This window comes from Micropterus salmoides, unplaced genomic scaffold (assembly GCF_014851395.1).
Source record: "Micropterus salmoides isolate LMB-PRFRI ecotype aquatic unplaced genomic scaffold, ASM1485139v1 Ms_hic_scaffold_21, whole genome shotgun sequence".
Lineage (NCBI taxonomy): Eukaryota > Metazoa > Chordata > Actinopteri > Centrarchiformes > Centrarchidae > Micropterus > Micropterus salmoides.
In genome coordinates, this window is record NW_024041262.1 from 17,476,057 (window position 1) to 17,492,030 (window position 15,974).

Below are 15,974 nucleotides of genomic sequence, written 5' to 3' on the forward strand. Positions count from 1 at the left end.
GATATTCATGCTACCTAGAGGGTGAATCCTACTGACTTTGTTTATCCCCTGACTTTTCATAGCGCCATCATCAGATTAAAGAATTAAATTCAAATTAAATGATAAACCAACCACGTAAGGTGTTGGGCCACCATATGCTGCTAGAACAGCTTCAGTGCACCTTGGCATTGATTCTACAAGTCTCTAGAACTCTACTGGAGGGATGAACACCATTCTTCCAAGAGAAATTCCTTCATTTGGTGTTTTGATGATGGTGGTGGAGAACACTGTTTAAAACTTCCATAGGCGTTCAGTTGGTTTGAGACCTGTCATGGTTTTCTTTAATTAATTGTTAACTCTTTACAATATGGCACACCAAACTGTGAGTAGTTACAAAGGAACAAGTGAGGAGTGAATGTACTGTATTGAAAGTTATTTCCTGTTTTATGTTGAAAGAGTCCTTCCTTGTGTCTTGTGTAACTTAACTTCCTGCCTTTCCCACCATTTTTTATTGTCTGCCCCATCCTGATTAGTTTCACCTGTGTTTAGTTATCCTTCCCTCACTTGTATATTAAAACTGTATTCCTTTGCGTCACTGCCTCTGCTTTGTACAATGTGTCAAGTACCTCTGCTGTTTTTGCTAGTGTTTGTTACCCCAGTTGTTTTTGGACTTTGTTTCCCTTGGGCCGTGCTTGTACTTTTAATTCTTGCCTGCTCCATTCTGAATTTGTTTGCATGTTTGACTGCCTCAATTTCCCATGAGCCTGTGTACCTTTTGATTAAACTGCATCTGCTCTGCCCCAGTGTCTCCATTTGGGTCAAATCGCTCGTGCTGCTGTTCCTGTTGAACACACTATGACAAGATCTGCCACCCATGCAGAAGGGTGACTTATCTGACACATCAAATCTCGTCTTTCCTCTCTCTGCAGACAGTGCCTATAGTTTTTGCACCTCTGAACTCAACACCAAATGCGCATTCATCTTTGTAATGAGAGGTTTATGCACTGTAACCTTACTATAATACCCCCTATTCCATGTAATTGCTGACAGTCTGATCATATCCTGCATTGACATTCACAGTCACCTAAGGAAGTTCTATTTCTTTACATAATGCACAAGCATCACGGACATCAAATATACACTGCCAATTTACAACCCTATTTACTGATGTCTTTCCCATAAATCTAAATGCAGATGTCACTGTTCCTATTGAAACACTAACCAGTTGAGCTGTCTTTGAAGTTCGTGCCATCCCGCCCCGACAATGAACCCTCTTTCAGAGTCACTTCTACATTTATTCTATTGTCACCTTTTGACAGAATCAATTGGACCTGGTCAGCATTTTTATACATGCCACAGAGCATGAATGGGTGTTAAATGCTTAATTCTACTATGCAGTACCTGTGTGGCAGCATCTGCATTTGTCATGTTGTCCATTTATTCAGTTCTTTTAATTTGTGACCTGCAGTACATTTCAATTGTTGAACACTTTGGTTTATGCCCAAATATCTGTAACTCACTTTCCCATTGCTCTCAGCTGGCCTTTTGTGCTAATTAGCCAATATTAGCATGATAATATGCTAAACTATGTGGTGATTATAAACATATCTGCTAAACATCAAGATGTTAGCATCATTATTGTATGCATACTAGCATGGTGGTAGCATTGTAGTCGTGTATCAGTGTTTAAGAATCTATTTGAAAACAAAGTTGTTTCTCAAAGGGTTTATCCTTGAATATTGAACTAAATGTAGAACCATACCAACTAGCCAGCTGCCTTATGGAACAAGTCTACTCCCATGCAATTCCGATGATAAGCAGTCAAATAGAAACCTGGAAATAATGAGAAAATGCAATTGTAAACTATATTGGTTCACATGAGTTTGAACATCACCATGGTACATCGATAAGAATGCAGAAGGGACAAATTGTTCCGTTTAAGCCATTTGTTGCCACTATTTACACATGAAGAGCAACAGGAGATGAGGCTTGACAGTTATGGTTTTCTACAAGTGATAAAACAACAAGAATTACAATACAGTAAACCAATGTATAACATAACACTTAACTAGGCGCCTAACAATCAAACATTTGGACTCTAACCAAAAGGGGTTAAGGGTAGGCCTACCAATACAAAAATTATAAAGTACTACATAAGACATTCATTTAACAATTACATGAAATTCATCAGTTAGGTTATACTGTTTTCTGCTTTTCCTTAACTAAAATTAACAATCCATGTGCACTGCACACTTACACACAAGGTGAAATCTGTAGTCTCAAGGCAGACAATCAAACTGAGGAATATAGCATCTACTAATATGTATACTAGTCAAGCATTCAATCACATCAAGTTTACAAATAACTATTAAGATACAGCAAATATGAAAAAGGCAATAAACTCACTTTGTCACACACAACCATAGATGTACATCTGAATCACAGAGACGGAGGGCCCTCACATGTGGTTTGTGTTGCTGCCAGCCAGAACAAAGGCAATGGGTGGAGCTTATAAAGTAGACCATTGATTAGGAGTGAGTGAGATCAGGGGAGATTGGGTGGGTCCTTGCCATGAAAATAGGCAGAGGGTTGCTGAATAGTATGGCTCCCACCTATAGCAATATTCATCCATCCATCCATTGTCAACCGCTTATCCTGCGTACAGGGTCGCGGGGTACAGCAATATTCAATGAATTTTCAATGGTATGTCAGGCACACGTTTCCATGATTCTATTAGAATATACACCACAAATATGTCGTTGCAAGATGCAACAAATCGCCTCGCAACAGGTCATGACCAGGACGAGATAAAACAAGTTAATTGTACTTTTCAGTGTAGACAGTTGCTTTAGAGGGGCTGGTAGTTGGATTATTATATTTGGACAGAGCCAGGCTAGCTGTTATCTCCTGTTTCCAGTCTTTGTGCTAAGTTAGCCAGCTGCTGGTGGTAGCTTTAGATTTAGCAAATAGACATGAAGGTGATCAATCTTTTCATCTAATTTTTTCAACATGAAAGCATATTTCCCACAAATGTTGAACATTTCCTTTAATGTAAACCCATACAAAGGTACAAACCATATAGCATAACATAAACCATTTTTTACCTAATACCAGATACACAGAAGCATTCAGTGAACTTGGCCTTATGTTTCTTTTAACATATTTGCAAGTTGTCACACCAAACTCTCTTTAGTATCAAAATGGTTGCAAGCCAAGGATAACAAGAAGCTGGCATCTCAGCATTATCATTATCAGTGTCAACACTTTCCCTTCACCTTCACCAAGTTGGCATTTCACTCTCTTTGTATAAAGCTTCTTGCCTGAGTGAGTGTCCTTCCTGTCTTCACTTATGAGACCTTTATGAGCTATAAGACTGTGGGCAACCAGTCAGCTCATACAGTATGCATACACACTCCTGACACACTCCTTACATAACACATAGTCTCAAGTCTGAGTTTTACAAGTTTTCCAATTGTCACTTTTGTACCAAATTCCCCAAACTTTTTTCCTGAATTTCCTCTCAACTCAACATAGAAATCCTGCATCACTGGTTGAGATATGTTCAAAATACAAGTATTATATTAATATAATATATTCAAAAGGTGAGTCAGGAAAACATAGAAGCTAAAGCATAAATCTAGGTTTAACATTAGGCCAGCCTGCCTATCTGAGGGAAGTCGAGTGTGGAATTGAAACTGGCAGCGAATTCAGATCCACACTGTCACAGCAAAAAGGAGGAGTGCTGCAGGCTCTCTCTCTCATCCCACCGTCTCTCACAGTCAAGTCCTGCACTTGTTAAACCTCCTGACAAGAGGTATTATCTTCAAAGTGCAAATCTGCAGACTTGAGATGTCTTGACTTGTTTCAAACACTTTAAACACAAATTTCAGATTTTAGGTGATAGAAAATCCATCCATTTTTCACAGTCAAGAAGATAATAATGAATGGTAAGAAAGCAGATAGCGGTGTCGCGTCTGCATCCATCTCTTTGGGGATTGAACAAAACAAACAATGTGAAGACATGTTAGAGTATGGAAAATGTGACCATCTTTAGACATTTTATAGACACAATTTGCACAATCTACACAATCTCAAAGCTTAAAAATCTGTCTGTAACTCATCGGTTTTCTGATGGATGTATGATGAAACTGTGGGAAGATAGCTTTTACCTGCATGGACTTCATTCTACTACTTCATAAAAAAAGGCAAGCATCCTAAATATTTTGTGTGTTCGCTATCTGGCATGATTAATTTGCGAGACAACCCTACCAACATGAGACAAAAGGAGCTGCTGTGCTGTTTAAATTCAAGGTGAAATTACCTAAGGCCAAAAGGCGTCAAAGCCCATGTGTCCAACTCGAATCAGGCCTCATTTACATGGATTTGCATAGACATAATGCTTTCCTCAAATAAAGCCTCTTTCAGGTGGAATGGATGAAGACATGCTGTATTTTTTTTAACAGCATCAATAAAAAGCTTTTTCTGTGCACATATGTGCATTGTACTTAATGGTGATGTTTGTCTAGCTTGGTTCTTAATGATACATCTTTAGCAGAAATCTTAATCATTGTCACTTTTTCAAAGAAAAATTGCCAGCTAGAACAAAAAATACATCAAACGTATTATCCTCTCACCCATGCACATTAAACTTCCATCCACATCCATCAATTCCCTCAAAGTTATATTTTTGGAATGACTTTTTTCGCACACGTCTGTGGAATTGGCATTTAATTCTGAAAAGAATAATTAACGTGATGCTTATAAAAAGCTGCACTTGTGCCTGAGATCAACTGGTGGCTCTGTGCTGATAAGGCCTCTGAACTGACAGGAGAGAGCTGCACAAGCAGTTCCATGATAACGCTCAAGTGTGCCTTTCTCCAAAGGCTGATTGCCCCATCACATGTGAAAGTATAATGCTGGGAATGCATCCATCATAGCCAAAGCCTTACTCTGGAGCCAAGATGGAGCTGCATTTCAGCTTAATAACACCCAGCAGCCGGCAGAGGTGTCTGTCCTTCCCCTGCAACCACTTTCTCTTTGCTTCAAGAGCAAACATCAGCCCATATAGGCTACTCCATAGACAGCGTTACAGGATCGCATTTTAATGAGCCTCTCTTTCAGGACAAATCTCCTCCTTTTTTCTCCTGTTCATCTTTTGCCACCAAGGAGAGAAGGAAGACAACATGGTGGACTGCATAATATCACATCTCCACAGTGAAATACCATGTGCATGTGTGTTGCAGTAACAATAACTCTTTCCTCCCACACACTCTCACTCTGACCCCCCCCTTCCCCCTATTGCAACCACAACCACCACCTCACCCTGCTCCAGCGCCTTCAGTGGCTCATGTGACGCGCCACAGCACACTCCAATGAGTCCCACGCTTCAGAGAAAGAATTCTCCAAGTCCACAGGGGCAGCAGAATCTGGGGGCGTCATCCTTGCTTCCAGGGGAACGGAAGATGCTGCTCCTTATCAACCTGATGAAGCAGACTTAATTTAGAGATATTTGAGATTATTTGAGTAAGGCATGAGGGGAAGAGGTGCTAATGTGCTGCTGGAATGGGGTGATGGTTCAAAGTAATGAAACCAGACCTTAACATAAATTTGGCTTCTATCAATATATTTAATTCCAAAAAATGTTTGATTAAATAACCTAGGATGGGAAAAAAATCATTTGACAATTGCTTTTTCATTAACCTATTTTCTTTTAGTTTTTTTTTAATGCTTTTTGATGTATGCGTTTTTTGTGCAGTGTGTGACAGTTTTCTTTGCCTGAATATGTTGTCTGTAATGTATTTATTGTCATGCTGCCTTCTTTCAAGGTGTTCTTTGAAAAGACTTTAAAGAAGAAAAGAAAAATAAATACACATTGAAAACACATCAATAGGTTGACAATGATAGCATCATTTAATTGTGTCAAAAAACAAACAAATTAATTTTAGACAGATGTGTCATTTATTTATTTATCTATCTAACATCTTTTTCAACCAACCATAAGTTTGGATTATATGAAAGGAAGGAAACTCTGGGGAATTAATGCCATTTGCTTTTTCTAGTAGGAATCCCCACTCAACTATACTCACTGTTCTATATCTTTTACTGTTTCTTCCAGAGACAGGGGAGAGATCAAGCAGCCCACACACTGTGCAGTGTGTGCGGAGGGGTGATGCCTCGAGAACGCATCACCGGACGACAAAAACCCACTGCAAGACGCAGTGCCAGAATAGAGCTGCTTTGGCTCGAGAGCTGGTTTATTATAGTTTCTAGGGAAAGCGGATGGATCGTCCCTACGAATCCCCAAACATAGTTCTTATCATGTCGGAATCCTCCTGATCATTTTTGCTTGCGTACAGGGACCATGTAGTGGAGAGAAAAAGGGGATCTCCACCGGTGGAGAGATCTGGGGATGCATGGACACGGTTATGGGTGATTAATGCAATTTTGCAGCTGCAAAACAAGACTGGATATGCACACAAAAAGTGGGAATAAGTGAGTTTCGTGGCACACAGGATGGACACTGCAGAGGTAATTCTCTCTGTGTTGGTGGTTGTGATTATTATAGTGTCGTTGCTGTCCAACGTCCTGGTGCTGATCTGCTTTCTGTACAACCCAGAGATCCGCAAGCAGGTCCCAGGTCTGTTCAACCTCAACCTCACCTTCTGCAACTTGTTGCTGACTGTGTCCAACATGCCGCTCACTTTGGTGGGACTTATCAGTAATGCTCAGCCGGGAGGAGACAGATTTTGCCAGATCGTGGGCTTCCTGGAGACCTTCCTGTCCACCAACTCAATGCTGAGCATGGCAGCTCTTAGCATCGACAGGTGGATCGCGGTGGTGTTCCCCCTGAGGTACCACTCCAAAATGCGCCATAAAGATGCGGCTTTTGTGCTCGGGTACACGTGGGCACACTCCATGTCCTTCTCCACGGTGGCCACCTGCCTCTCCTGGGTGGGATACCACCGGCTTTACGCGTCCTGCACCCTGTCCAACTCGAGTGCGAGCAGTCCGACCCAGTTTGTTATCTTCACCGTCTTCTTTCACTCCTTCACCTTTCTCCTGTCTTTTATAGTGCTGTGTGTCACATACCTCAAGGTGCTTAAAGTGGCAAGGTTTCATTGTAAGAGGATCGACGTTATTACAATGCAAACTTTGGTGCTGCTGGTGGATATACACCCGAGGTGAGCTCTCCTAGCATATTATTCATACTTGTGTCACTCCTTTATCAGGAACCTTTTACTGACCTCTGCAATGTAGATTTACATTTAGTATAATCTTTTTTATGTAACTCTGCCAACTGAACAATCTTGTTCTTAGAAAAAAGTAAGAACAAACTGTACATATCAATCCTCTGGTCAAAATGGGGAATATAACACCTTGGGAGCACTTAGTGAAGGCTAGCTGGTGCCATAATTCCTTTTCACATGTATATTAAAGCCTGAAAGGACACTGTTCTGTACTGTAATACATAACTTTTGCAAAGTCTGATATCTGAATGTCCACTCACATTTGTGTCCTCAGTATTCAGAGAGGATGCCATCAAAAGTCATCCAGAGTGATTGCTTTACTCTACCTCCATACAATATAACTTCAAACCAATATATGTTTTTGTGTTTGTGTGTGTGTGTGTGTGTGTGTGTGTGTGTGTGTGTGCGGCTTTGTTACATACTACAGATCACAGCTACTGTGTATAAGGTGCATGCTGGTGTTATAACTCCTGCCTGTTGTTACTCACAAGCTGTCTATCATTATGACAACACAACACATATAGAAGGTGTTTAACTTATAATTCTTGCACATATTCCTTATTATTCTTTATATTATTTCTCTCTCTCTCTCTCTCTCTCTCTCTCTCTCTCTCTCTCTCTCTCTCTCTCTCTCTCTCTCTCTATATATATATATATATATATATATATATATATATATATTTATCCCATGTCAATTTAATATTTTATATTTATACATTTTATACCATTGTTATGTGCCAAGTCACCAAAAGTAAATTCCTTGTGTAAATAAGGCTGATTCTTCTTTGTGTTACATAAGTATCTTTGGGATAAATGCATTATTTTACCTCAGGTCAGCCTCTGCTGGCTGCCCCTATATTTAACCCCTGCACAACAGAAATAAACACAAGTACACCCACTCCTGGCTTTCTGTATGAGCATTTTAGAGACACTATGTGGTCTCCCCTGAGTGTGTCCCACTTATTATAAACCATCTGAACTCTCTGTATTTCCAGTGTTCGCCAGCGTTGCCTGGAGGAGCAGAAGAGGCGACGACAGAGAGCAACAAGGAAGATCAGCACCTTCATCGGCACCTTCATGCTCTGTTTCGCTCCTTATGTGATCACAAGGTGAGTGTTTGAGAGAGACCCATGCAGGGGGTAGAGGGAAACCACGCTGAGACACTGCAGCTCATGCTGGTATCCCCCTAACCTCTGTTGTAAACCCCTCCTCGCTGCCTCCTTTGTGCTTCCTCTCTGCTCCTCTCTACACCGGCCGGAATTGGAAGATGAGATTGGCTGACCTTGTGATAAATAATATGCCTCTGCTCTGCTGTTGCTGCTGCATTCGCACTTTTCTCCTCAAGTTCGTAGGGTGCATCAGTTAGTGAGGTAGACTGTACTCACATCAATCACTGGACAAACAGATGCATGATGTCACATGAGGCCTAATGAGTCTGAAACACAGAAGTGATGTCCGAGTGGACATGTGAGAAGAAAGTTTTATTTTTTTAATTAAAATCATGCAAAGGACATGAGAATATACAATAATGTAGAGTGCAGGGACAAGAAAAACTCTCATGGATTCATCACATCTACTATACAGTATTTAAAATATCCAAGATACATGTAGATGATGTTTTAAAAAAAAGGATCTGCAATGCAATAAGTAAGTCAGAAAACATACCTGTGCCCCTAACCCATTCTACATACAACTTTAAAAAGTGACAAAATAAAGTAAAGTATTTAGATATACCAGAAAAAAATTAACAAATTGTGAATGGTATAACAGCTCTCCTTTTTCAAATTTATGCAGCAGTGGCCTTCTAAAATCGCAGTTTGATTGACATTCAATGTCACTAATATTGTTACTGTAATACAGTAACAGGAGCTTTGTCCCAAATCCATACTACATACTAACTATATACAGTATGTACTACATACTAATCATCATAGTATACTTTAGTATTTTTTTTTTTTTTAAAACATACTTAACCACTTTACATTAACAGGAAATTACATCCATCAAACTACAACTTTGGAAAGTCGCTTCAAGTAAAACTTCAGAGATAGAGTCTTTGTGAAAGATCTTTCTGAGAACTTTCAAAAATCAGTTGTATTTAATTTAATTGGCAGACTTTCCGGTTTGAGTATACTTAATTTTGTCACTTTTCCAGAGTGAACACACATACACTATATATATATATATATATACCTGCCAAAGGTCGAAATTCATTTGAACCATTCAGACTCTGTGAGGTGAGACAGTTGCTGTGGCAAAAAGATCATATATATACATGTATATGTATATGTATATATACATATACATATACATGTATATATATATATCCCTGTGCACAGCAACAACAATCTGCTGGTAGATAGCAGGATGAGGCTATGAAAAATCAAAAACAACATTACATTTTTCTATTACATTTTTCTCAGGTATATACATTTATAAAATCAACATCTTATACAAAATATTAAAACAGCACAAATGTGATTAGTATATATATAATATATATATTATATATATATTAAACATACATGAGTCACAAGAATTACATCATCACAGGAATGAGCTAAAATCTAGTGTCTCATTAAGTCCATGAGGCTCAATCGTTCAATTCATGAATCAACTCTTGGATTAGGACTCAATCTTTCAATGCCAATACATTTAAGGGAAGTAGCTGAACCACGTTTTTTCTCTTTATCAATGGCATAATCCATGTTCCCATTTCTAACGGCAACCTTATGCTCTGCCACTCTCAATTTAAGATTCCTTTTAGTTTGGCCCACATACATTAAGCCACATGGACATTATTTTATGTTATATTTTTTTCCTGAATGTGGGTGATTAAATGTTTTGTCCAAATGTGTTTGAACAATGTGCACATTTGCCACATCTAGTTCCCATAAAGCTTTAGTGAAAGCCAACTAGTTTGTGTGGGTTCTCTATACATAGAACTGACAACAAAATCTAATTTCTGCCTCTCCTGAAGCAAAAATGAGGTCTAGAAACTGATAAATGGTTCAAATGTGGGTCACATCTTAAGATATTCCAATGTTTATTTATGAACTGTTTGACTTGTCTAGAGATGGTACAATATTCTGACAGAAATGTTCTGTTTTCAACAGGTTTAGGGGAAGGCTTCAATAATTCTTTCCTATCTTTTCCATTGGTTTCTTCCACAGCCTAGTCAATAAGTGCTCAATCTTGTCCCCGTTCTCTAAAGCGTCCAGACATTTCTTTAGCCTCGATATGATCATCCTGTTTTTCACTACATATTCTCTCACAAACTGACCATATGGCCTATTACTAATCACATGGTTAGGATGGCAACTAGGAGTGTATAAATTAGTATTTCTGTCGGTTTCTTTTTGAAATTGGTCTCCAGTTGTTTGTTTGCATTAACTGTGATTCGAAAGATCCAGAAATAGAACTTTTGTAGGACTGTGTACTGTTGTAAAATGCAGAGTTGGGTAAGTATTATTGAACCTTTAAACCTCATTGTTTTGGGCCTCAAGATAAAAGTTCAGCTTCTAGCCCACCCTCATGTGGAATGTTAGTGTACATATCAAATGTTACCAGAAGGGGGTTGTCAGGCAAAGAGATGTCTGTCACCAATTTTAGAACATATCTAGTATCAGCCACATATGAAGGCATTGTCTTAACAATATCTTTAATAAAATAGTCAATAAATTAAAGAGTTCCTGCTGGCCACAACTGACCCTTTGCTAAGCCACGCCCCAAATACACAGCTGGCCAATCACAGCGCAGTATAGGACTCGCTCTAATTCAATTCAATTCAATTCAAATTAGCTTTATTGGCATGAATGTATAACAACAATAAATATATTAAAAATAAAATAAAATAAATAAATGAAACCGTAACATGTGTGTTATTATATTATATATATTATATATATGTATATTAATAGACAAAAATAAAAAAATAATTATAATAATAATTAAAAAAAAAGAAATCCTTATCAAATGTGAAATTTGAAAACAAAACAATTCCTAAAATATCAAACAATCATAATCATAATAATTTGAAAATTTGTACAATTATTTATCAGTCTGAGTTTTCACTGGTTGTCCTCACGTGAGGAGACATATTTTGCAGCAATTATTTTACATTTGGGCATTTCTCCCAGTAAATAGGGGAGTTTCTGTGTGTCTGGTATGTATTCGAATTCATGGTATATTTGGGAAATGTTTGCGTATATATATGAGTGTATGAGTCTCTCCTCTTGTGGTAGCCAGCACAGCTTCAGCTCTAACTGAAGTCCGACACTTTCATGGTCGCGCTCCATTGACTCTAATGTAAAAAGAGTCATTTTCTAGCTTTTCTTGGCTATATTTTTCTAAGATATGGTCAAACGCTGTTCCTGGGGCACTTGTAATAGTTACAGTCGTTACCCAGAGAGGTTGATAGGAGAAGTACGATTTAGTCTCTTTCCTAAACCTAAAATAAATCCAGAATAATGTTGGCTGTGGATCGTGTGTAATGTTAGTTAGCTAACACTAGCTAACTTCCTACTCAATGTAATGACAATATTTCTCCGGGGAGTGCAGTAATAGACAGTGACAGCCGACAGTTTGTCAGACTTACCAACAGTAACTAAGGGGGGCGGGGCTTAGCGAAGGGTCAGTTGGTCTGCCAGGAGGATTTTCTAAACTTTTATGTATCTTAGGCATGTATCTTATCACTGTGGGTTAGCTTGTTTTTGATATATATATATATATACACACACACACATATTTATGGGTATTCCACAAGGCTAGTTGTCGAAAGTACGCTGATGACACTCTCCTATACGTATTAGCTCAAACCTCTTGCGTAACAGCAGAGACATTTACAAAAAAAATGAAGGGCGCATTATCAATTAACTCAAAAAATCATCTCACCCTGAATCTTAAAAAGATTGAGTCAATGTGTTTTCCATGAGAAATTAAGCAAAAGAATAACTAAATACAAATAGTCATAAATAAAGCTCTGGAGGCTTTGATACTGAGTTTTTTGTTAACTCGGACAACAAACTTACAGTTTGTTGTGTTATCAGTACATTGTCAGTAATAAATAACTATAGCAGCAATGTAAATGCTCTCATTTTGAAAATGACAGTTTACAGATTACAGTCTGAATATATTGTGCTAAAAGCTCCTCTGCTGCCTCTCTGATGCTCATTTGTTGTTGGGATCATCATGTGTAAAGTAAAAGCCCTGCTGTTGCGGTGTGACAGCTGACTTAACCTCCTGTTCACTCTGGTGCTGGAGAATGTATGGGCAAATGCCAGTGATGGCTACTGGCCCATGTAAGGCCAGTGTTAATATGCTGACAGAGCTTGATTGTGGACAGAGTAATCATACAGAGTGCAACAGTAGAGGATCAGCAGTTTTTTTATACCTCTTATGACACCACGGTAAAACATTTTAAAACTTGACAAAAATTAGTGTGAAAGCACCAATTTTATGTCTTTCTAAGCGTGACTGAGATCAGCTTCTTAGATATGCAGACAAACTGTAAAGCTCATTAGGTGTCCTTTTAATTAAACATACAGTATTTTACCTACCTAGTGTTTTTCCCACAGCCTGTCCTTTAAGATTCTCTGCTTAGCCCTTAATCTACTACTGTATTAAATAACAATCAAAGTGTACTGGCTTGTTTCCAGATACTCATTATTGCTTAGACAGGTCAGTTTTATTTTTCCGGTGACTCTGCGTCTTCTGACATGAAATGCTGCTAGCTGCAAATGAGAAATGAGATGAAATTTAGCCTCCCGCTGTTAATCTACACGCGTGAGAGAGAGAGAAAGAAAGACTCACGTAGTTTCACTTGACAGCTGCCTACATTTTATCTTGTGGGATTAAAAACAACAACTTAAGAAGTACTTACTGAGGTGACTCTATATATAAATAATCCGGCTGCCAATGAAAAAATAAATAGATGTTATGGACAGTAATGTCTTGCAAATGTATTTCTATGTCAGTAGAAGCTTAGGGCATGCGTGTCTTTTCTAGCATGTTGACTTGCCTTTCCACCCCTCTCTCTCACCACCCGCTCTTTATGCTTGCCTGCAGGATCGTGGAGTTATTTCCAGCGGTGCCTATCAACCCCCACTGGGGAATTGTCTCCAAGTGCTTAACTTACAGCAAGGCAGCCTGCGACCCCTTCGTGTACTCACTGCTCCGACACCAGTACAAGAAGACATGCACTGACATCATCAACAGGCTGCTGAAGCGTAGCTCCTTGAACACGTCCGGGCGCAGGCATGAGAACCAAGGCAACAACATACCGACGGCAGAATGACAGGGAGGGGACTGATGGAATACAGGATGTGGTTGACCAGGCAACTGTCAGTAAAATATGAAGCTGATTTATCGTTGACAAAGAAGAGAACAAATATTGGTTGTTCCTGTCCATGTCTCCTTGAATTTGGTCTGGCATGCCCAAAAAAGAAAAAAGTCACTACAGACAAGGGCACATCGCTGCACAGGAATACCACTGTGCTTGCATACTGAGTGCCCAGAACAACAGATCAGTGCAGTGAACTTGTTGTGAGGACAATAACCAACGGCAGATTTCGCATCCACCTGGAGAGACAGATGTGCTCAGCCAAGAAGAAATGCCAGTTCATAGCGTCATTATTTTAACTAGGTTAACTTTGAGTCTGATAGGATATTTATTTTGAATTTTTGTCTGTTGACATTTCTGTAGTATATATTTACATTATCTTGTTAAAAAAGGATAAGGAACGGCTGTATGTCTGTTTTAGTCTGTGTAAAGAGACAAGTTGATATGTCCACACTGTTTGTAGCACTGAAAACTAGCCTAACCAAAACTTGATACAAAACCAAATCCCCTAATTGTCATACAGATGAAAACATCCAGCAGACAGTGCCGCTGCAGAATTCGGCTCAGGTTATTTCAGACTTGATGGGGTAAAACACTCTCCCAATTAAAAAGATTTTAGGGTCCTTTTATTTTTGTAGTAAATTGCCTTGTAGTGTAAATGCCAGCGAAAAAAGAAGATTATGTGTTTTTTGTGTTTCATGTGTGTAAACACATTGCCTTCATTTGTGCTTTCAGCACCCATTTTGAAGGACATACTGACCCAGTCAAGCAGTGTTTTAATGGGTAAAATGGGCCTTCAAGCTGGCCACCTTTGCTGTCATGACTGACATATGCCCCTTGGGTTGTTTAGCCAAGTAGAGTGTGATTGACTGTACTTTACTGGGGTTTGCACTTATAGAATGGAGTAAGACAGTGCTTTATGCTTTCTCACACATTTGGGCAAGATGGACAGGAAAGAACAATGTACATGATAGCTTTATTTTCCTGTACTTATCAGAGTGATTACATGTAAACTAATGACATCATGTGCTATTTGCAAATGCAAACAATTCTTGAAACAAAGCAGCTCTGAAAGCAGAAATAATCTTTTTAAAGAAATAGTCTCAGCTTTATGTTTCTAAACATCTAATGCACACTGAATGTGAAACATTGATATTTCTGACAGCATCTTGAAGGCACCACCAAATATTTATTTAGCTAACAATTTATTAAACATGCTAAAACTAGTTAAATGCTAGTCAGACCCAATTAATCAAGAGAATTTGCTTGTTTTTGGGCCCTAAACTATGATCATCATCATGAGCATTTAGGCTATACATACTATAGGATGATATGACTACTATGAATGTGGAGAGTCAGTTACGATAACTATCTTAGATTTCCTCAGTATGGCTAGATTACAATATTTAAAATATTAGTGCAAGGATTAGATTTTATAATATTAACCGTCTCTGATCCAATAGTTTCTACCTCAAGAGGTGACTCGTGACTTTTCAATGTGGTAGGACATGTCTCAAACTAAACAAAGCAATAGATGCTCAAAATCATCCTGTGACACTTATATATATTAATATTATATACATATTGTATATAAATATATATAAAGAGAATTTATTATAATAGAAGAAGAAAACCAGAAAATGTTGAAATTTGAGAAGCTGGAACCACTGGATTTTTGGTTAAACAAAATGATTATGACTCATTGTTTCAGCTCTAATAATTTTAAAGGAAACATTAATTAGAAGGTCTAAACTAGTACAAACAGTAAATTATAAAGGGATCATCAACAAAGAAGGGGTCACTGACATCTTTTGCATTGAGATTACCCCGTTATGTATTTAAAACCAGACACCCACACCTGTTTGAATAATGCTTTGCACTGTAATGTGGTACATGTATGTTAATCACTATCTGTTTAATTCTCTGTATATCAGGAACATTTCAGAGTGGAAACTGCAAGTTAGAACGATAATAGGTCAAGCAGGCTGATCTTTAATTAACTGGAACAGAAATTTTGTTAGCTTCAATTCTCATTTTAATTATTTTTTGTCAAGAGCAGCTTTGCTTCCCAGAAATACTATAACTAAATCTTTATCTGTATAGTCAAATGTATCCATGCAAATTAAAATTACATTAACAGTGCTTTTAAGAAAGATACTTTGCAACCGCAATGTTTTTAATGAGATGGCTAACTATAGAAGGAAGACAATGCCACCTTTTTACTCCTACATTTAATACCTATTTTGTTAATTGATTTACTCTCATTTCTTGTACAGTACAGTCGTTTCCAGGCATTTCTTGAAGACACACTTAAGCCCAAGAGCCCTCTTGTCTGACAGTGACAGTTATCCGACCCACTACATGTTGTATCTACTATATCCTTTTTTTCTGTATCAGAAGACGGGCAG

General features: G+C 38.4%; 1 protein-coding gene across 1 annotated transcript; it reads left to right on the forward strand.

Annotated features, from left to right (window-relative positions):
• Positions 1-5,984: 5,984 nt before the first annotated feature.
• LOC119915507 (G-protein coupled receptor 26-like) lies at positions 5,985-15,086 on the forward strand. Its single transcript, XM_038735055.1, has 3 exons — positions 5,985-7,160; positions 8,222-8,335; positions 13,293-15,086. Exons 1-3 carry the CDS (start codon positions 6,493-6,495, stop codon positions 13,519-13,521), a joined length of 1,011 nt encoding a protein of 336 aa, XP_038590983.1. The 5' UTR covers positions 5,985-6,492; the 3' UTR covers positions 13,522-15,086.
• The last annotated feature ends 888 nt before the right edge of the window (positions 15,087-15,974 follow it).

Bases quoted from the DNA above. Each gene is read 5' to 3' on its own strand.
- LOC119915507 (XM_038735055.1), top strand. From the start codon at position 6,493: ATGGACACTGCAGAGGTAATTCTCTCTGTGTTGGTGGTTGTGATTATT. The intron at 7,161-8,221 runs GTGAGCTCTCCT...CTGTATTTCCAG, and splicing joins CTGGTGGATATACACCCGAG to TGTTCGCCAGCGTTGCCTGG. The intron at 8,336-13,292 runs GTGAGTGTTTGA...GCTTGCCTGCAG, and splicing joins GCTCCTTATGTGATCACAAG to GATCGTGGAGTTATTTCCAG.